This window comes from Pleurodeles waltl, chromosome 4_1 (genome assembly GCF_031143425.1).
Source record: "Pleurodeles waltl isolate 20211129_DDA chromosome 4_1, aPleWal1.hap1.20221129, whole genome shotgun sequence".
NCBI classification, from domain to species: Eukaryota; Metazoa; Chordata; class Amphibia; order Caudata; family Salamandridae; genus Pleurodeles; species Pleurodeles waltl.
The window spans coordinates 938,024,448-938,047,321 of NC_090442.1; the positions used below are offsets into that span (position 1 = coordinate 938,024,448).

The 22,874-nt window shown below is 40.7% G+C and overlaps 1 protein-coding gene across 2 annotated transcripts in view; it reads left to right on the top strand.

The window, feature by feature from the left end:
* The window catches only part of ALG12 (ALG12 alpha-1,6-mannosyltransferase), an 88,917-nt gene that overhangs the window by 60,893 nt on the left and 5,150 nt on the right, over positions 1-22,874 (top strand). For both annotated transcript variants that reach the window (XM_069229707.1, XM_069229709.1), the window contains exons 7-9: positions 13,466-13,689; positions 14,826-14,995; positions 18,000-18,075. In XM_069229707.1, coding sequence (XP_069085808.1) covers positions 13,466-13,689; positions 14,826-14,995; positions 18,000-18,075 — 470 coding nt within the window. The remainder of the gene's footprint in view (positions 1-13,465; positions 13,690-14,825; positions 14,996-17,999; positions 18,076-22,874) is intronic.

Genomic DNA, 22,874 nt, shown 5'->3' on the forward strand with positions numbered 1-22,874 from the left:
TCAATCCCTGGAAGAGAGCTGTGCACTAAGTTTCAAGGTTTCTGGTGCAAGTGCACCTTTACCGGACCACAGACTGGACACAAGCGTGTCCTCGCTAACTCTGCTGCTCTTTCACTTACGCACGCCAGGCCTTTTCCCCCTCCTGTGCCAGGCCTTTTGTTGCCTATTTGGAATAGTTCTCTCTTAGGCCCTCATAACTTTTTGCCCACATAAGCTACCCACGCAAATTTGCGTCCCTTTTTTCCAACATCCTAGGCATTCTAGAGTTACCCAGACTTTGAGGGTTCCCCTGTAGGAGACCAAGAAATTAGCCAAAACACAGTGAAAATTTCGTTTTTTTAAAAAACTTTGGAAAAAAGGGCTGCAGAAGAAGGCTTGTGGTTTTCCCCTGAAATTGGCATCAACAAAGGGTTTACAGTGCTAAAATCACCAGCTTCCCAGCTTTCAGGAACAGGCAGACTTGAATCAGAAAATCCAATTTATCAACACAATTTTGGCATTTTACTGGGACATACCCATTTTTACGATGTTTTGTACTTTCTGCCTCCTTCCAGTCAGTGACAGAAATGGGTGTGAAACCAATGCTGGATCCCAGAAACCTAAACATTTCTGAAAAGTAGACAAAATTCTAAATTCAGCAATGGGTAATTTGTGTAGATCCTACAAGGGTTTAAATAAAAAAAATATTGAAATTGAGGTAAAAAAACAGCAATTTTTCTCTATGTTTTACTCTGTAACTTTTTCCTACAATGTCATATTTTTTAAAGCAATATACCGTTACGTCTGCTGGACTATTCTGGTTGCAGGGATATATAGGGCTTGTACGTTCATCAAGAATCCTAGGTACCCTGACCCAATAAATGAGCAATTAATTTGCTGAAATATAAACAGTCAAAAATAGGTATCAAGAAAACCTTTGTATTTCCAAAATGGGCACAAGATAAGTGTTGAGGAGCAGTGGTTATTTGCACATCTCTGAATTCTGGGGTGCCCATACTAGCATGTGAATTACAGGGCATTTCTTAAATAGACGTCTTTTTTACACACTGTCTTATGTTTGGAAGGAAAAAATGTAGAGCAAGACAAGGGGCAAAAACACTTGTTTTGCTATTCTATGTTCCCCCAAGTCTCCCGATAAAAATGGTACCTCACTTGTGTGGGTAAGCCTAGTGCCCGCAACAGGAAATGCCCCAAAACACAAAGTGGACACATCACATTTTCTCAAAGAAAACAGAGGTGTTTTTTGCAAAGTGCCTACCTGTGGATTTTGGCCTAACTCAGCCGCCACCTAGGGAAACCTACCAAACCTGTGCATTTTTTAAAACTAGAGACCTAGGGGAATCCAAGATGGGGTGACTTGTCGGGCTCTCACCAGGTTCTGTTACCCAGAATCCTTTGCAAACCTCAAAATGTGGCTAAAAAAACACTTTTTCCCACATTTCTGCGTGGGATCACTGCACCAGGACACTTGTGTAGGTGGGCCAAGTGTTTGTGACAGGGTAGAGCCAAAAACACGTTGAAATTGAGGGGGAACCAAAGTGGGTCCAAAAGGGCAGTTTTTACATTTTTAGGCTGAAAAGTGCAGCAGAAATTTTATTGGTATAGATGAGACAATGCTGGGTGGTAGGAATTTTGTGGATTACTGCAGATTTCGGAAGGTTCCATCACAAAAATGTGTGCTTTCCAGCAAAGTTGCATGTTTGCAGGGCATTGTGGGTAAGGAAATGGTGAGGGTGCATGTGATGCACACCACCCTGTAATCAACTAGATGTTTAGTTTTCAGATGTGTCTAGGTCTTGTGGATTTTTCTACATGGCAGCGTCCCAAAGTCTAAGTCTACAAGGCAGCGTCCCAAAGTAAAAAAAAGTACAGCCCTCACCATTCCAAGTGGGACGATTTTGAGAGTTACCAAGCTCTCATGGCCCAACTTTAAAACAAAAAACAAAAATAATCAAATGTCCTCTTGCTTGCCATGGGATAAGATGTTTTAGTGTGTGGGGGAGAGCTGAAAGTTAGCCTCTTCAATTTGGGTGGGGGCATAACTAGGCCCATACTGGTTGGTAGCCACCACCACCCCACTATTTTCTTTATTTTTTTTTATTCCCTGGCATCTAGTAGACTTTCTGTCGCCCCGGGGTGTGGATCGGGGGTAGTTGCCCAATCTGCACACTGGTGGGCAGAACAACTTTGGCCCCATTTATTTGGGGTGGGGGTATGGCTTCCCTGGTCTCTGTTGGGCTTTCTGCCCCCCTTGGGGGCAGATGGGCCTTCAAAAATAGGCCAATCTGCCCCAAAGGGGGGCAGTTATGGTCAACAGTAATGTGCCCCCATGGGGAGAGACCCTTGCCCAAGGGGCTGCCCCCTGCAAACAAAACACACACATACACACACACCAATCCATGGTATCTAGAGGTTTCTGCCCCCTTTGGGGGCAGATTGGCCTAACAAAAATAGGCTGATCTGCCCCCAAAGGGGGCAGAAATGGCCTAAATACAATTTGCCCCCTAGGGGAGTGAACCTTGTCTAAGGGGTTGCTCCCCATACATAAAAACATAAAGTAAATAAAAAGAAATATATATATCCCTGGTGTCTAGAGGTTTCTGCTTATATTAGACCGATCTGCCTTTCGAAAGGGGCCGCTCCCCTTATGCGTTAGTATATAAAAAAAAAAAAATCCTGGGTGTCTTGTGGTCTCTGCCCCCCCCCGGGGGCAGATCGGCCTAATTATAGGGGGCAGAAATGGCCTAATAATAATTTGCCCCCCTGGGAGCGACCCTTGCCTAAGGGGTCGCTCCCCAAAGATAAAAAAATAAAAGTAAACAAAATAAAATTATCCCTTTTGTCTAGTGGTTTTCTGCCCCCCCCTCGGGGCAGATCGGCCTAATAATATTAAGCCGATCTGCCCACGGGGGAGGTAGAAATGTCCTAGAAATAATTTCCCCCCGAGGACCAACCCTTGCCCAAGGGGCTGCTCCCCTTACTTCAAATAGCCCACAAAAAAATATATTCCCTGGTGTCTAGTGGTTTCTAGTGCCTACTAATGATTTGCTCACAAACCCCCCACCCCCGAGAGCGGCCCTTGCCCAAGGGGTCGCTCCCCAAACATAAAAAAATTAAAGTAAACAACATTTTTTTTTATCCCCGGTGTCTAGTGGATTTCTGCCCCCCCTCCCCAGGGGGGGCAGAAATGCCAAGAAATAAATTGCCCCCCAGAGGAGTGGCCCTTGCCCAAGGGGCCGCTCCCCCTATTTGAAATAACAAAAAAAAAAGGCCTTTCCTCTCCTTTCAGGCTTCTCTGCCCCCACCACGTGATCGGAGGAGAAATGCTTTGCATTTTTCCTTTGATCGGGCACTGGAAGCTGAGCTTCCAGTGCCGAGGGGAAGGCCTCTGATGAGTTCAGCGTGCAAAAGCACGCTGACGTCATCAGATGCCACAGGGGTGTCACAGGGGGGCGGGGGTGCAAGGGGAAGCAATTCCCCTTCTATCCCTGCCCAGGGGAGAGGGGTGCCTGGCCATCGGGGGGAGCGCTAACGCTCCACCTGGGGGCCCATAGCAGGACGAGGTGGTCTCGTCCACGGCACACAAGGGGTTGTGCCCCTCCCAACCTGGCCACTAGACACTTGTACATTCTGCAACACAAGGCATCATGGGGATTGAAGTCCTACTAAAGGTCTAGCGGTTATTATTGGTTTAAAAGGACAATTCTTGGACATCATGTCTGCAAACATTTTTCATGCAATGTGCATAGCTTTTAGTAGACCTTAAACAGTTCCTCCTTACTCAACCAGCATTCGAAGGCCCAGTAATCCTTCTAGACCAGTGGTTCCCAACCTTTTGACTTTTGTGGACCCCAACTTTATCATTACTGGAACCCGGGGACCCCCATTGAATAATTATTAGAATCCAGGTAACCCCTCCACTGACTGCTGGGACCTAATCTGTTATTATTATTTAATTTTCTAAGCAGTCACGACCCCCTGAGGAGGCTTTGCGGACCCCCAGGTGTCCCCGGACCACAGGTTGGGAACCACTGTTCTAGACCACCAGATGATTGCCCATGGGTATAATGCATTCATACTGTCTCTCACATGAGACTGTGAATGTGATTTTTTTGGACTAGCAATGCCGCCAGTGTTCTTCTGTGATGGGGACCTGACACTTGTATGTATAAAAAAGGAAGGTTTGGGCCTGGCAAAAGGTTTACTTTGCCAGGTTGAAATGGCTGTTTAAAACAGCGCACGCAGGCTCCAGTGGCAGACCTGAGACGTTTAAAGGACTATTTAAGTGGGTGGCACAATCAGTGCTGTAGGCCCACTAGCAACATTTAATGTTCAGGTCATGGGAACAGGTAATGCTACTTTACAGGGACTTACAAGTACAATAACTATGCAAATAGGGCATAAGCCAAATCTACCATCCTTTAGGCAAGAGCACAGGCACTTTAGCACTGTTAGGAGTAATAGAGTGTGCAGAGTCCTAAAAGCCAACAAAAATAAGTTCAGATTACAGGAGGGTGAAGGCAACAATGTTAGGGTTGACCCTGCAGAAATGGCCCAACTCATCATGTTGCTAATTAGAAAAACGTGTATGGATAACAATTTGCATTGTGTTTTACATATTTTCTATTATCTTTGAATACCCATTTGAGTGTCTACACTCCAAAGGTTAGGAAGGGGTGTTAAAAGTTTTTTTTTTTTTTTTTTTTTTTTTTTTAATCAATATGGTCATATTTCATCTTAAAACACTGCAGAAAATGCTATCACAGTGTAACATTTTGGGAGTGGAATTGGAGGCATTTGTGAGGATGTGCAAAAATAAATTGTAGTACCTCCATCAAAAATAGATTATATATATATTTTATGTGTACATGTTCATTTGTATAGTGCAGGCTGCACAACTTAATTGTTTTGGTTTGGTTGCTTAAGACGAAATACAGCTCTATACACAGTTTTTACAAGAATTACAAATGTGTAAAGAGGGAGGGAAATATTAACACAATATTTCACAGTAGTAGAATGAGAAATTGTATATTTTTTCAGTTGTAAGATCTGCATTATTGAAATGTATGTATACAGCTATTATAAAAGCTGCAATAGTCATAGGATTAGAAAATGTGTATTTTCAGTTTGCTTCTGAAGAGCATGAGGGATGTAGCATGGAGGATATCTGAGAGAAGAGTCCGGAGGCACAGTGCCAGCACTGCAAGTCTCCTGTCCCTTCTGTTATTTCTAGGGCTTGATATGACTTGGGGGTTTATTTCTATAGAATGGAAAGAGTAGGATTGTTCGTGATTTTTTTTGTTTTTTACATTGGTTTAGAGGCACATTTGTACAAATTCTTTAATGCACTTGTTAGTCTGAGAGAGGATCTTGAATTTGAATCTTAACTATACTAGGAGCCAAAGAAGGCTTATTAGTCGAGATGCCACAGGTTGATATTTTGTGAGTGCAAATTTGAGGAGCTATCTACATTTTAAAATGTTTGTAGTCTCTTGATCCGGGATGCTGTGGGACTAGCACATATAGCATTGTCGTAGTCAAGGCAAGACTTAAGCAGTGCGCCTCCTATTAAAGGGTGGTTTTCTGGTGATTGTGTTTGTTTGAAAGTCTTTTTTGAGTAGTTTCATAGGGAGGAGAAGTATGGCTTTAATTACACCTTGATCAGTGAGTTAAGTCTCACAGCAGAATCCCAGATGATTTCTAGATTTCTTTGACAGGAATAATTCAACCAAAGTATGGAGGAGGGCATAGACAATCCATTTAACTGAGGACATATTGAGGGTTTAGGGTGAGAATGTCAGTTTTTGAACCGTTTAGTTAAAGGCTTTTTTGCCCCATCTATGTTTTTCTGATCTAAATGCCTTTGGAACCGGTCAGAGATTTGTTGGGGGTCTCATGAAACTTAAGGTTGCCTTGGGAGTTGAGAGCATAGCTGTGGCAGTGAAGCTGATGGCAGTGAATGATGTCTGTGAGAAGGTTTGTGTATGCATTGAATACTAAGAAGGAAAGGGGGAGACGTGAAACCTCACAACCAACTGGACTGATGGAGGAGTAGAGATTTGCAAGTCTTTCTTATTAACTCCGAGTGGACAGAAAGGATGTAAGCCATTTGAGAGCTTCCCTTTAGACAAAGGTGAGTGATTGTAGTTTGTGTAGAAGGATTATGTGGCCTACGATGTTGAATGTAACTATAAGTCAAGGAGGATTAGCATACTTCATGCATGATGGGCTGCTGATTCTAGGATATCATCTCAAACTGTGAATGGTGCACATCCTTTTCCATGTTTATTTTAGAAGTCCGATTAGTGGGGTCCAGGAGGCACTTGTTTTCTATGTGGTCTGCAGTTTGGGAGCAACTACCTTTCTGTTGCTTTGGAGATTCAAGAGAGCCTACCAATAGATGATATTGTGTGGAGGTCATCTGGGTTAAAGGTAGCTTTTTTTAAGGGGTGACCACTTAGAGTTGTTTGCAAATGCAGCACGTGTAGCAAGCACTTCCGCTTGGATGCCAATGATGACAGATGGACATGGGGCTTTCCGAGTCCTTGCTGGTTATTATGGTTTGTACAAAATATAAGATTTGATCTTAGGGTGAGAAAGTTAAGCAGCTGTCTTGTCATAGAGGTTGTCTGGAAGAGGCATAGATTTTGGGGTGTCCAATTATTTTCACTTGGTTCTTGAAAAAATACATTGTTTATGCTTTTGGTCCTGTGTGTCTGGTATTGCATCCAACATGCTTATAGGGGAGACAGAATTCTGTACAATTGGATAGTTTTCTGGTGCTGTTTTTGGCTTTGGGTTTGCCTTTGTAGTAGGTGGCACAAGCATGTTTAAAGTTAGGTGTTGTAGTGGGTTTGGGACATTTGAGCCATACTGTTTCTCTTTTTGAGAAATCTGTTTGAAGAGATCTGAGACTGTCAGCTAACCTGCGGTTTAAGCATCCAGTGTTGTTACACTTTTGGATGTGACCACCTTTGCTCATTGTCTTGTTCATGGCAGTTTTGAGGGTCTCCAAGTGTGGCTAGGTTTGGGCAACCAAAATGATAATGGAGTAGGTGTTTTCTAAGATGAATTTAAATGTGGGTGCTTTCATTTATTTGATGGGCATGGATGTGGATTAAATTATGGCATAATAATGTTTTATTGTGTGTACACATCATAAGAATTCCTTAGTTAAACAATATCTCCTCTCTATTGATTGGCAAGGTCATCCAAGTGACCGGAACTATATCGTTTTTTGCTCTGCATTAGCCACGCAGGAACATGTCAAGAAGACAATGGACTGATAAATATATACCTTAATTTTAGGAATGCCAGACGTTTTTACGCGTGTCCCTAGGGTACTGCTCTCATTTTGTGCATTAATGAGTTCTCCTCTTAGCTGAGTGTGTAATGCAAAGCCCTTGCTGTGTTTGGGGGAAAAATGTCAAAACAAATTCAAAAATATAACCAAACTAATCAATCAATTAATGTATTGTTTCTTTACACCAGACATGAGTGACAGCCCCCGACAAGGGTTTACTCAGAAGTCGTCTCTGAATATGAGCTCTGGTGTTATGCACAATATTATATAAACAGTAACATTTGCTTTCTGATTCCCTTAGGTACATGTACAGCAATGGAAGATTTGAACTTACAGGTGTAATGCTAAATATGTTTAGTTCTGCTCAGGGTTGAGGTAATTGGTTATTCACATGTAAATGAAGATATTTCTTAGACTAACTGAAACCCTTTTTTCAAATGTTCCCACTTTTGGTGTTGTTTACAGTTGAATTCTCACATTCATTTAAACAGAAGAATCTCTCAACAAGATGACTGATAACTTACAGCACTTAACTGAATGATAGAAACATGTTCTTGAAACTCGCTGAAGCAAGCAAGAAGGTTAGCAAAGATAAGATTTCAGATTAAAAAATCTAAGAATGAGTGCTTGTTTTTCAGTGTTAGTAAAGGGTCTCATCTTCTGATGGGTAGTGGTGAACTATAAATAATTGGTGTCTACAGATAAATCATTTATTGGATATAAAGGTTTGCCAGTATATTGGATTTCAAGTTTTGGCAGTGAGAGCATTTTGGAATTCTATACATTAAAGATTACTCGCTCCCTAGGCCATTCAAGAACTCACTAGCAGCTCCCGATCTCCCATTATCAATGTTAAACCGAGATTACAACACGATCCTGGATTTGGTGCTGCTAAACAGTAGAAGTCATGCCCTACTGGATTTTGTGCACACGGACTAATCTGGATTAGTACTGGGTAGGAATCCTCCCCCACGCTTAAGACATCTATTCCACCGGATAAAATCCTGATAGCGGCCAAAAAGGCAGTCGTGGAACCCATTGGCATAAAAAAGCATTCAACAGCTCAGTTAGGGCAATTTGCAGTCATGAACTTGTGGCGGTTTGAGGTTAGTTCAGTTAATATATTCCCACTTCACTGCATTTGTGCGCAGTGACCAAGTCATATCAGGCTCTTGGAAGGTGGGTGCAAAAACACAAAAGACAGGGTTGGCCACTGTCCCCAGTCCTGTTTGCCTTTCTGATGGAGCCTCCTGCAGAAATAGGAGATAAATGTTTGCAAGGGAACAACAGTGAGAAAACACTAGCCATGATTTAATTTTAGTACATGGGAGCCTGCAATTCCTCTGTAAAATATAGTCTCTAATATACCTATTACAGTCAAGTTGTGATGTCTCTAGTCACCCGTTGTAATAAAGAAATAATGTAGATGCGGAACTGCAGCAAAGTATTGCAATTGAGTTGTAATGTTACAGTGTCTCTGTCAGAACCATCAATCACGGTGGAAGGCTGATCGCAGAGTATAATTCTATTTCATTTTACAAGAAAACGCTAGCTGCTTTTTGATGCGTTACTTTCACACTACAGATTCTACTTTGATTCTTCATGTCTACAAACATACTAATTCTTTCATATGAAAGGGCAAGACACAATGGGTTTAAGCAGTTTGTGAGAAGGGATATGGTGTGACCCTGTATTACAAGAAAAAAATACTCTCTGTCATAGGGTAAAGGGATATTGCAAACCACTTCAGAGTACCACAACTGTATAAAAGAATTTAGCCTTTGAGATTCATTCCTCTACATGGTCATGGAACTCCTCTGTGACTTAACATATCCTTATAATATACTGCAGGGTACTTTATCCCACATATGAACAGATGATGTATTAGTATTAGTATATATCCAGGATTCCTCCTCAGATCTTGTGCTACTTATGCCCACACTGAAGGTTTTAGCAAGGTATCTGTCCTAAAAGTAAATGAGAGAACATCTTGCCCATTATAACTGAGCACCAGACCAGCACAGCAAACACAATTTGACTGTAATATCCCTAAAGTGTGAAATGATATCCTTCATATATCTGGCAATTCAGGTCTACCATGAAGACACAGAGGCCATGGAAAGGCACATTTGTAGAGGACTGCCAGCAACATGAGAATCAATAAGGTGGGGACACTTACGCTTTCCAAGATTATCATATTGCCTCGCATATCTGATGATAATTCACAGAAAAATATTTAAGATATTAGACACCTTGTTAAGAAATCTGATTTGGGAATGCACATGATATTATTGCAGAAACGGTATTGTCAGTAAAGAAAAGACGCCTCTGGGCCCCAGATTAAGAAAACTGCTATACTACCTAATTACATTGATGGGAAATATGTTTGGCTCACGCAAGGAACCACAGCCGCACACAACACTATAGAACACAGCCCATTACTGTTAGAAACGAAGCCTCAGTCACACCCAGACTAGTAAGGCATAATGTTTGAAGCTAAATTGTAGAAACCAGCTAAAACAGTTAACACCGCTGAATGGCGCTTCTAAACCATCTTAAAAATGGCAGGCTCTTTCAATGGTGACATTCTACACACACATTCATCAGTTTAATGAAGAAAAAACATATCCCATACCATTGGGTAGCTTTGACTTACAGCTTTCTTGAACAGCTGACCAGACAAGTGTAGAGAAGTGATAGATACCGAAGCTCCAACCTAAATTACATTGCAAATACTGCTCACTCTTTCACCCAAATAAAAAAGGCTGGTACTGTATTGTATCAAAATGTTCAGAACACATCAAAGATTATATGGTGCATAGAAGCAGATAGACAAGTGATAGATTCAGAATGGGCATCCATACTTGTGTTTCATAAATGCTGTTCAAGAAATGAAAATTCAGACAAATGGACTACAATATTTTACAGAGAACTTACCTGAAACAAAATGAACCAAAAAAAAACTCAGTGTCTGTCCACAATGAAGAAAAGAAGATTCAGTCATTGTACGCATGATGAGGCCATGTGCAATTAGTGCCAACTATTGTGCGTCAATCACAAACTTAGTGTCGGAACTGTATGGGAGACCTAATCTGTTTAAAACGTATGTATGCCTACTTGGATAGAAAGTGAGACTGAAACCAACTGTAGCTTAAGTTTGCTTACTTTGAGCTAGGGCTAGTGAAAAGATAAATACCTGTGAATTGGAAATGCACAAATACACCTTTGATTTTTGTGTGGAAGAACAATCTGTTAACATGGGCTGATGCAGAGAACACCGCACTTACCACAAAAAGCTATGTGGTAGAAAGCACTGGAAACCTATCTGAGACACCATATTGGCCTAATTGATGAAAGAATGATAAGCGTTCCTTAAAGTAAGCATTGTGCAAGAAACTAGAACACAGAAATTGAGTACCAAATCAACTACATTGTAGACTTAATGTACACCTGCCCTACTGTACATATCCAACCATCACAAACACCATATTGGCCTAATTGATGAAAGAATGATAAGCGCTCCTTAAAGTAAGCATTGTGCAAGAAACTAGAACACAGAAATTGAGTACCAAATCAACTACATTGTAGACTTAATGTACACCTGCCCTACTGTACATATCCAACCATCACAAACAGCACATTAAACATGCAAGTCATGGACTAGCCATGATATATCAAATTACATGAACCACATTCCCAAGAACAAGTAAAAATAAAAATCTTACCGCAAAATTACAAATTCTGACAAGGATTGGAGAGAGATAGAGAGAGAGAGACACACACACACACACTGTGAACAATACATTGCAGTTTTAAGGCAGACAACATCATATATTTGTTATATATGTCCAGAATTATGAACATGAACCACAAAATATGTGATCGTACTCTTCCAGTGAACAAATGGACAACATGCAAGGACTAGAGAGAGAGGCACACACACATATCTTTTGCTGAACAATACATTGAAGTATTTTGTGGCAGACGCCCTGTATAAGTTAAATATGTTCAGAATTATGAACTTTTAATGTAGAGCCAGGGAATGTTACTGTACTCTTAGATCGAACAAATGGAAAACATGCAATGTTTAAAGTAAGAAAACAAAACAATAAAAACTAACTTAAACATTGCTTGAGGTGTGACTGTACTAAAGTTAGCCTTCTCTTGAAGGTCTTACGTAACACATTTCTGCAGGAGTGGTCGAAAGGGTGGTATTGTAGATTGAGGTAGATGGTCAATGCTTAAATCGAAACTATTGATGTAGCTATGGTTTGATGTTACTTTTCTACTGCCTAGAACCATCAGAACAAGCAGCATCTAAAATGGAGCCCATTCTGTGATGTATTTCAAATGAGATCCTATTGTTTTTCCCTTTATGTCTACAAAACCGGCTTCTGGGGAGACAATGGGCTTCTTAGGATCACTGTAAATATGAATTAAAGTTGTAGATTTAAATTGGAACTGTATCGAATGTGAGAATAATCTCATAAGTACATGGTTCTTATTTCATGCTTGATACCTTTTTAGCATGAAACTCGTGGTCGGAGAAACTTGATCATTCTTTCAGTTCTCAGATAGATAGCTGAGATGAGAGTAGGATTGTGGAAGGCACTTAAGGAGGATCAGTGCTGTGAGGGTCTCAGGAAGGTGCACGTGGGATAAAAAGTAGGTTACGCTAAATAAAAAGGGGTAAAAGAATGTCTTCATAACTGGGCTACTAATCTGTCCTAGGGTAGTTTTCATTTAGCACATATTGCCCAGTTTTACAAAGTGCAGAATTGCAAATTTTCAATGCAATAAGTGTTCACATAGGACCAGTGGCAACGGGGCATAGCCGCACTGGAAGGTCCTGACATGTCACTCCCAGGCTAGTTTCTTGAATCACCTCTGTCGAGAACCTGAACTGTTCATGAAAACTCGTAGAGACCATGGACGTCAATTCACCAAAATGCCAGGGGCAGTGGCGTAGCGTGGGGGGTGCAGGGGGGGGCGGCCGCACCGGGTGCAACATCTTGGAAGAGACTCGAGTGCTAAAATCCACGGGTTAGGGGGCGCAAATTACTTGCCTTGCCCCGGGTTAGGGGGCGCAAATTACTTGCCTTGCCCCGGGTGCTGACAACCCACGCTACGCCACTGGCCAGGGGTAGCGGATGTGACATCACACACCATTTCATCTTTAATTTTATTCATACACACATACTTACAAATACACACACATTCACTCATACACACACACACTCTCACATAAGCACACGCTCGCCCTTAAGCACACGCACAACATACATTTAAAAGTGTTTTTACTTACCTCAGCTCCCACGGAGGGTTTTATTCTAGCTAACCGTTCGCCATTTTTTATTACACTAATACTGAATAATATAATACAATATTATTCTCTAGTAGTGAAACTTTAAAAACTGACGAAAACAAGGAAGTGGAACCTCTGCCAACGTCCACAAGAACGAGCTGCCCCTGCAAAGCTGACTTCTGATTACAGGGGTCGCAAGGGGCAAGATTGGTAACATAATGAAGCTTCAAAGGTCCAAACTTGAGATTCGTCCACGCTATTTAAGTGCCCAAAACATGATCTCAAATGACCCATCATGTAACGTTTTTCCCAGATAGGTAGCCCAATATGTGTCCCCTGACTCCAAACCTAATGAAAACCCTCACCCACTGCACTTTGAATCCGCTGCAAGATGTTTATTCATGTTGTTGGTGAAGAATGGTAGTGAAGGTTACCACAATCCGTACCGAAGGAAATGATGGTGATGGCTGACACCGCGTGTGTTGTGACCATATGGAAGTAGGTTACAAGTCCTGTTATTTGAAAAGACAAACCTGCTGCGTACACCGTGGTTTTAGGGACCTCAGGACAGCTCCGCAGTATAAAGTTCTCCAGTCCCTTCAGCCTTTTTCACTGATTTGGGGAGAAGGTGGTAAAGGTTGTTGTGGCCCTAGATGTTCAACCCACTCTTAACTCACTACTGCGAAATTAACCCTGTGGTGTCATGTCAGTATTATGATGGCGATTACAGTGGTTAATTTTAATTGTTAGAAAAAGTGTACCCTGACTCGTGCAATTCTTTTTTGTTTCCCTGGTTGGAATCTGCTTTCAGAATATGTGTGCTAATCATACAGATTTCCTTAACTCCCACTGTACAGACATCTCCTTTTCTTTGGTATTTCTTTTCAGCCGTGCCACGAGCTTTAGCTTGCAGTGTGTTATTTTTACCCTTTGGTGCCATAGATAAAAGGACTCATATGCTGATCGTGCCAACATTTGGGTTCATTTTTTTGTACTCTTTTCTACCTCACAAGGAGCTGCGGTTTATCATCTACACATTCCCGATCTTAAATATTGTGGCTGCAAGAGGTTGTGCGTATTGGTAGGTATCTGACGCTGTTAGTTTGTTTCTGCTGCTTCAAAGCTTTGAACTTAGCGTAGTTTGGATTTACATCTTTTTTTTTTTTTTAAGGCAAATTGTATCACTTGTAAGCATAGTTAGTGCTGCAATTACTGGCTGTGACTACATTTTATTTATTTTAGGTATCGCCAGCTTGATACAATACAACCACTTTAGAGCACTTTATGACACTTTAAGGTTCTGCTGAATGAAGGCAAAACATACAAAAGAGACAAACACGCTCCCATTATTTACATAACTGCTCTTTTACTAAACCTTTAATCATTTCAGTCCTCGAATTTGGCTTTCTTCAGCCCACTACGAGCCATAATCCATTGGTCAATAACTATTCCACTGCCAAAATATACATGTTTGCCATGTGGTTGCAAGGATAAAAAATATATAGTTTAAAAACATGTGTTATAGAGTTAACCCCAGTGTTTACTTTGTTAAAAAAATAATAATATAACAAATAAGTAGATGGCCCCACTGGTTCTCTTTGGAGCCCCCCACAATCACTGCAGAATGCTGGGGGGTGTTAAATGCCATGGTTATCTTGTCCTGATTCCACCTCAAGCCTTTTTCTTTCACCACCCTACACTTCCTGTCTCTTTACCTCATTCAAATGCAGATTAAACAAACTAAGACCTAGTCCCCAAAATGAGTGCTAGTTCCCCTCGCCTGCAGCCGCTTGCACAAATTAACTGCTCCTGCATCTCCAAGAAAGAGAAATGTGTGCCTCAGTATCCATTATTCGCAGAATTTGTAAGCTATGTGGTAGTTATACATCTTGCCTGCTGTGGATGTCATACAGATTCATTGTTAAGTAGTTTTGCGTCAGCGATCTGAGGTTTTCATTCTGATCAGATTGCTTCTCAGAAATAAATATTTATTCAGATTTTACCTGACATTTAGCATTTTGATATTCTCATTTTAAGCTAAGTAAAACGCAAATACCATTTTTATCTAGTTTAAATCACTATACATTGGCTCAGTGAAGTACTGAATAGTGTCTCGGATTTAATCTCACGTCGCTATGTGGCTTTAGACAGGGACTCAGCTTCCTTTTGTTCCCTGTCTCTGATTTTAACTGAATTGTGTCTCACCTTTTTTGGCAGGTTAAATAACTACCAGAAATCCTGGCTGTACAAAGCTGGAGCTCTGTGTGTGTTGGCTCACTTGTTGGCAAACTCTGCTTATTCTGCAGTTTCTCTTTATGCATCACATTTCAACTACCCTGGAGGACAAGCAGTGCAGCAGTTGCACAGACTGGTGCCTCCTACAGCAGGTTGGTAAACAAAAGGAGCTCCAAAAGGATGTTCCCGGGCTTGAACAACAAGCCTTCATTGCCTAAACGTGAGCAAAACTGGAGTTTATGTAATGTAAACGTGTTTGCCTCGCAATGTTTAATGCTTTTATTAGAACACCTCAAACTGTGGGAGAAAACTGTGTGATGTTGCAAACTATATCAGTTATGGAGCTCATTGCGGTAAAGTGCCAGCAGCTCAATTCTGTATTTTACTTCAAGATCACCAACTTAAATCTCTTTCGTCCTTCAGAGGACGATTAAAAAAGACCGATTTAGTTTGCAAATCGTGCCTCTTATAGTCATATTATAGAATTCAATTGTGAGTGATTTTATGATTCAAAATCTTTATACAAATGTATCTAGAAAATAAATAAACAAAAATATAGAAAAACTGGCTCAACCATCTATTGGGGACCTGGTACACAGTACAATGCTCTTGTTGCCTTCTGGTACTGGTTGACACAGTCGAGAATAATACGTTCCTAACGTGCCCTTTTCTGGTTAGTGAGGTCTCCACCTCACTCGGAGATTAGCTCAGTTTCCCTAAATGTGAAACAATGATCCCCTGTATGTGAAAAAAAGGAGAAATATGTCTTTATGGCTAAGCGTTGACACATGTTAATAGGCAGTCTAGGGTAAAAAAGCAAGTGTTTACTCCTTGGTTACTAGGAAAGGTTATTTATAAATAAGCAAAGAGTTTGCACTTTATAAATTCAACTCACTGTTTTTTTGTATCCCAGGCCAGTGCATGTGAGTCAGAGTTAATGGTTTGCCCTTGATGTTCGAGAAGCTGGGTGTCTTGGCTGCAGGAATGTGCTCACAGGCAGCATAAAGTTGCGGTTGCCCTTATGTGCTTCCCCCCACTGCTATCTCGCCCATGTGCTTCTATTCCCTGCTGTCCCTGCACTCCATGTTGCTCCTTCCTACCATGTTGTGTACTTCTCCCTCGCCCTCTGTGTTGCTTCAGCCTCCCCGATCTCTGTATTGCTTCTATCTTCAGCCTTCCATACTGCTTCTGCCCTCCATGCTGCTTCCCTCACCTGTGCCCTTCATGTTTCTTCCTCCTACAGGTGTCTTGTGTGTTGCTTTCCGCCAACTGCTTTGGAAAAATAAAACACTTTTTATTTACTGATCCAAATCAGGTCAGTAAATAGAAAATAAAAAAGTCTATGTATTTTGTAGGCTTGTACATGTGTTTTGCACCTACCTACAAAATGTCCTGACCACAGCATCATAGCGCCTTTCTTTCTTTTTTATTTTCTTTGGGTTCCATTGTAGCAATGTTGCACAGCATCGGGATTCAGTACAGCAATACTAAACACCATTGGGAAGGCCAATAAGCCTCAAAGGTGAGACCTGTTGCCAGTGCTTGTTACCTGTGTCAGAGAGTGTGGGTGTTAATGGCCCTCTCATAAAAAGGCTTGGTTTTATGTGAGAATACCACACCTGTTGCAGATATCCTGTGTGTGGAGTTGTACAGTCTTTTCCTTGCCTACCTCTACCACTTTTGCCCCTCCTAGCCTGATCATTCTTTTCCTATCACCTTACTCTGCTGTAGCAATTTCATGAGATGGGCAGTTAAACAAAACTAGCCTAGTGACAAATGAACTACACCACTAAGCTAAGACCTTGAGCCTGATATAGATGCCGGATGAGATATTCCCATCCTCCATATTACAAGCCCCATAGGATATAATGAACTTGAAATACGGGGGACAGCCTATATATCATGTTCGTGGCAGAGGGCCTCTTCTGCCAAACTCTAGATCAGGCCCTATGCATTTGTTGAGCATCCTTATCCAGAGACACATTCCTATGTAACTCTCTTATCTCTGCGGCGGTCAGCAATCTGTATATCTGCTTCCTATATCCAGTGAGAGAAACTGTAACAAAATGTAAACTTTAGAGGTCTATAGCACAGGTGTATTTTTATCTTCTAGCTTAGACAGTTTGTGGTTGCAAAGTCGGGGCTTGATCCGGGCATCTGTCCCTCGTACCGAGTTTTCCTTTCCCTAATCATGTGCTCTCATTCCACTCAGGTCTGTCACTTTTTTGCCTTTTAATAGCTCTTTATTTCATAGTACATTTTTCTTCTTTACATTTTGCTTCCTTGTTAGTGGACCTATTTAATAAGTCATGGATATTGTTTGGATTTAACACAGTATTAGTGATCAAGCCTTGAAAAAGTCCATATCAGGACGAAACACGTGTCGGCTGGAGTCTCAGTTTATGTGCCGAAGTATCTATCTTTTGGGCCCTTTCCTCTTTAAACTGGACTGTCTCATTTGTAATATACGGTGTTTTTAGTGGCGGATGCAATTGTGGTGCATCTTCATTATATCATTGTTTATGCTCTGTTTTTACTTTATATCATATGTGTTGTTTTGAATAAAATTTGTTTTATATAAAATATTGTTATGTATACCATTATAGGAGAACTTACACCCTCATCACTCATGTAAATTGTTTTTAAAAAAAAAAGAAAAGAAACTTATCATTTTTTTCACAGGCTATAATTGACCGCTATACCTAAATATATTGTGTGCTCCATTATTTCTTTCTTTTCTCTAGCTTACTGGTCTTCCATTTGGAATCCCAGCTTGTACATTATGGCAACGGTGTACTTTAGTGTATGACCACCTCGAAATAACATTTTTTGTATGAAACTATAGGAATGTGTATTCAATGTCTACTCAGTGTTGCCAATTCGTTTTGTTTCATGGGTGATTTCATCATGTTCATTTCCTTATCGTCACACAATATGAAGTCCTAAAACCTTTTTTTTTTTTTTTTTTCACTTGTAAAAAGTACACTATAAAAGATCACCTTGCAAACTCTAGGCCTCCTGAGTGTCAGATAAACGCAGATGTTGAAGGGCACGACATCAATGATGTAAAATTGCTTCAGTCCCTTAGTCAGTCTACCTCTAGTACCATTGCTCTTGTCACACTAGTTTTCCAACTTTCTCATGCTTTGTTTACAGGCGTGTGTCTGCATATTGATGTGGCCGCTGCACAGACTGGAATGTCTCGCTTCCTGGAAGTGAACCCTGGCTGGAAGTAAGTTTTCAGGCTCCTTTTCTCTTTAAAGAAAATAAACCACGGACTTGTATTTCTTGTTTTTTGGGGTGGAGGGGAGAAACATGGACTCTTTTGCCTTGATAGTTGTCATTAAACATGTGTGATTTTCTAGCTGTTTTTTGTGACTTTGGCAATTTTTCATATCCAAACGATTAATGCAACACAATATTTTTGAGTTTCATGCACATTTACAGAAAGGCAATTGAGAATAATTGGTTCAATCCAACCTTTTTACTTCAGATTTTGTGGAAGTGGGTCATTTCTTGTGATGAAAGTAAAGATGTAGCATTGGGGAAGGGAAAATAAATATTTAATCAGACCTCAGTGGGAAAATAAGTTTCTCCTGAAAAAGCTGGTTCCTATCCCCTGGAAAAATTATTTTAAAAAAGGCTCTTTTTTTATTTTTTGCTATAAAATTAAAACCGTGAAAGACTCAAAAAATTGTTTCGCTTTTAAGGACACGTCTTCTGGGGAGGTTTCTAAACACATTTAATACAAAAATCCTGACAAAAGGATCCTGGTTTGGTGTAGATTTATGCCTTTAGAGGCTTGTTGGCCTCTCTATAGCAAGATTCATGTTATCACAGAATTCTAGAGAAAGATGCATGAGGAACAATCACATTGCTAAACACACACAAGGTTGCCGGGAGAGATTTCCTCGTGGTCCATTATGCAGCCATAGTGTAGAATACACACTGGACATATACTCAGCAAGATAGCACTTACGAACTAACCAGCAGAAAGTACTTCAGTTGGGTAGACATTTTGTGCAACACTGTGGACTCTTGTTGGATAAACCAGCCAGTGTGGTTCCTTTATGGTCGAGTCATGTACGCAGCTACTGACACACCCACACAGACACTCAAAGACTCCTGCATTCACTCACACACCCACTCAGAAACTCATGCACTCACTCACAGATGTCCTCAGAGACTCATGTACTCACTCACAGACCCACTCAGAAATTCATGCACTAACTCAGACACACTCAGAGACTCATGTACCCACTTACAGACCTACTCGAACACTCACAGCCCCATGTAGGCACTCTCACACCCATTCACAGACCCACTCAGATACTCACAAGCCTACTCACAGACCCACTCAGATTCACAAACCCACTCACAGATCCACACAGACACATACCCACTCACAGACACAGAGACACTCTTACACCCACTCTGACCTACTCTCACACCCAGACACTATCATGCCTACATAGACCCTCTCACACTCACACCCAAACACTGTCAGACCCACTCTCACACCCTGAGACAACCTCTCATACCTATTGTCACACCCAGAGAGACAGGCCTTGTGGCCAACCCCCACCAGGCGGGGTGCTGACGCGGGGTTGTGTGGTTATAGGGGGTTGGCTGGCTGCAGGCCCTGTGGCCAACTAGCAGTGTTCCTCGGTGGATGGATTAACGTATAGTAATTACAATTATTTTATGTTAAAAACAAATAGAAATTGACACAAAAAGACAAAGGTTACAGGGACGTTAAATTCAGGAAATAGAATGAAACAAATCATAGAAATTCACTTAAAAAAAAAAAAAATCAGCAGTTACAGTTATTTAAAGTAACTATAATGCACGCCCTAAGGTAATTATAACTTGCGCCATCGCCAGGAACTGCTACTTACACCCGATATTGAAGCACTCATGACAACTTTTTTAACATTAATAAAAATATCAATGAAACATTAGCAGTCAAATTATTGAAGAAAACACTGCAATGCATGGGGTACGAGTTCTAGTTACAAGTTATACAAACTTGAAATAACTTGTAACTATAGCTGCTGAATTTCTATGGTTTTGTGTGAGTAAATTCAGAACCTAACTATAACGTCCCTGCCACCTTTGGTTTTTTAAGTGGAAATATATATATATATATATATAACGTTCAACACTCCCTTTGATATCAGGAGAACCAGGACACCTCCAATATGAAAATTCAATCTATTTCAGCACAAAAATCCAACGCGTTTCGGCGACAGCCTTACTCATGGATACAACATTACTAAAATACTTCACATAAATAAGCCAAGTTAATCATAAACATAAAAAACAGACAAAAACTAATTCATTCACCAAAGGCACATATTTGCAGCGGCCATCTTTAAAGTGCACATTCAGTCCCAATACACAGTGGTTAGTAACATGTTGTTCCCAAAATTCGTTCTAAATCTCACATAAAGTTTTTTATATCAAAAGTTAATCAAAAGGATTCATCATGGTGTTACTGTCCAACAGATAAAAGCTTATTAAAAAACTACAAAATTTATAAAGTTATTGAATTACAAATTATTCATTATGACATTAGGGTAAAATATCTGTATATATTTTCAAGTTAAAATCCAATATACTTAATATAAACATTTGATAATTATACCCATGTCTAAATTGCTACCATTAAATTTTATAACGCCCAAAGGGCATACATACTTGCAAATGGCTTCTCTGAAGGAAATCATATCATTTCAAAAGTTATTCACAACTCGCTTTATCCTACTTGTATACTGAGACTTCTTTTCCCAAGTGGGTAGACATACAACCTCTGTTACTATAAAAAACTACTAAGAACCGAACCCCTAATTCCTTTAATAAATAAACATCCAGATATCACCAATACTAAAACGTGTTATTATGTTAAAAGGCCACCACCTTCCCCCAATGTACTTCAAAATGTGTCAGTTACCCTAGATGGATACTCAACTCTTCACTCGAATTTAGCCCTATTGGTTCTAATGACTCAAACTCTATTATATATTTAGACTCCAAGATACGCAGCAACCTTTCTCTGTTGCCGCCCCTTTTGGTGATCCTAACTTGGTCAATAACTACAAACTTCAACAAATTCTCATTACCAAAATGTTGAGTAAAGAAATGTCTAGCTACCGGGTAGTTCTTATCATAGTTCTTAATAGCTCGTCTGTGTTCCAGAACTCTTTTCTTCGCACTGTGTATCATGCTCCCCACGTATAGTTTGTCACATGGGCATATCAAACAGTAAACAGAATAAGTTGTGTTACAATCGTAATTGCCTCTAATTACAAAACTATCTGTCCTTCCTGGAACATTCACTGTCCTGCAATTGTTACTGGTTCTGCAAGCTTTACATTTCATACAGCAGGCAAAAACCCACCACTTTGGTGCTTTTCATCTGTCCCTTCAATGTTACATCGTTACGACACAAATTGTCCTTAAGGGATCTATTCCTCCTAAAGGTTATTTGGGGATTGTCCCCAATCCAATTGTTCAGGATAGGGTCGGTCTGTAAAATATGCCAACTCTTGCTGAGAATGGAACGTATTTTGTAAGACTGATTACTGTACGTAGTAATGAATCTGATCGAGTCATTGTCCTCCCTCTGTCTCTTGTTTGTCCCATATAAGACGTCATCTCTTTTTAAAGTCACCACTTTCCGTCTGGCTTGATCAATAACTCTAACCCCATATCCTCTGCTTCTGAACCTCTCACACATTACTTCACACTCCTGTTGAAAGTCAGCTGCTACACTGCAGTTTCTCCGGGCTCTCAACATCTCTCCAAATGGAATGCTGCGTATCAGAGTCCCCAGATGTGCACTATGGGCGCAGAGCAGGCTATTCCCAGCCTTCGCTTTCCTAAACAGTTTGGACACCAATCTGCTGTCCCTGACAGAAATTTCTACATCAAGAAACTCAATGCGACTTGAATCCAAATGTTCGGTAAATCTCAAATTGCATTCATTGTTGTTCAGATCCTGCACAAATTACCAAGCTGCTTTTTCATCACCCCTCCAAATTACAAAAATGTTGTCAATAAAACGACACCATAGGACCACATTGGTATCGAATTGAGTGATCCCTTCTGACACCTGTTCCTCCCACCAGCCCATAAACAAGTTTGCATAGCTGGGGGCAAAACAGGTGCCCATAGCTGTCCCTTGCAACTGCTTGTACAGATGATTGTCAAAGATAAACAGATTGTTCTTGAGACAGAACTCAATCATAGTGCATAGCATTTCCGAGTGAAAAAAGCAAGACAGTGACCTTGCTCTAAGGAAGTGTCTAATGGCTTTTACCCCCAAATCGTGATCTATACTTGTATAGAGGCTGGTCACATCTAGGGTTAATAGTAGGAAATCATCTTCCCATTGGATGTCCTCAATAATATTTAGGAAAAGTGTGGTATCTCTCACATAGGAAGGTATTGATTCAACAAGGGGCGAAGAAAATAATCAATATATTTCAATGTGTTTTCCAAAAGAGACTCCATAGCCAAAACTATAGGTCTCCCTGGTGGGCTGACCATATCTTTGTGGATCTTAGGGAGGAGATACAATACTGGAATCTTCGGATGGTCACACTTGAGAAACAGAAATTCATCCCATGTTATCATGCCCTTCCAGTCTATAAGCATGTCCTAGTATTTCTCATTCATTAATCTCACATCTCCCCAACTCACTTCCTCATAGCATTGGGTGTTGCTGAGCTGTCTTACTCCTTCTGCCACATACTGAATGGTGTCCTGAATAACTACATTGCCCCCCTTGTCAGATTGCCTAATGACAATAATATGATCTTTCTTCAATTCTTGGAGAGCTTGCCATTGCTCACCCGATAAATTATTGTTTTTCACATTTGTCACACCATATCTCAGCTTCTTCAATTGCTTAGTCATTTCCCGTTCAAAGACATCGAGAGCATCACAGTAAATGGCAGGTAGAAAGGTAGATTTCGGTTTGAACTTGCTGGGACATATGCCATCCAGGGCAATATCATCCACCCCCTC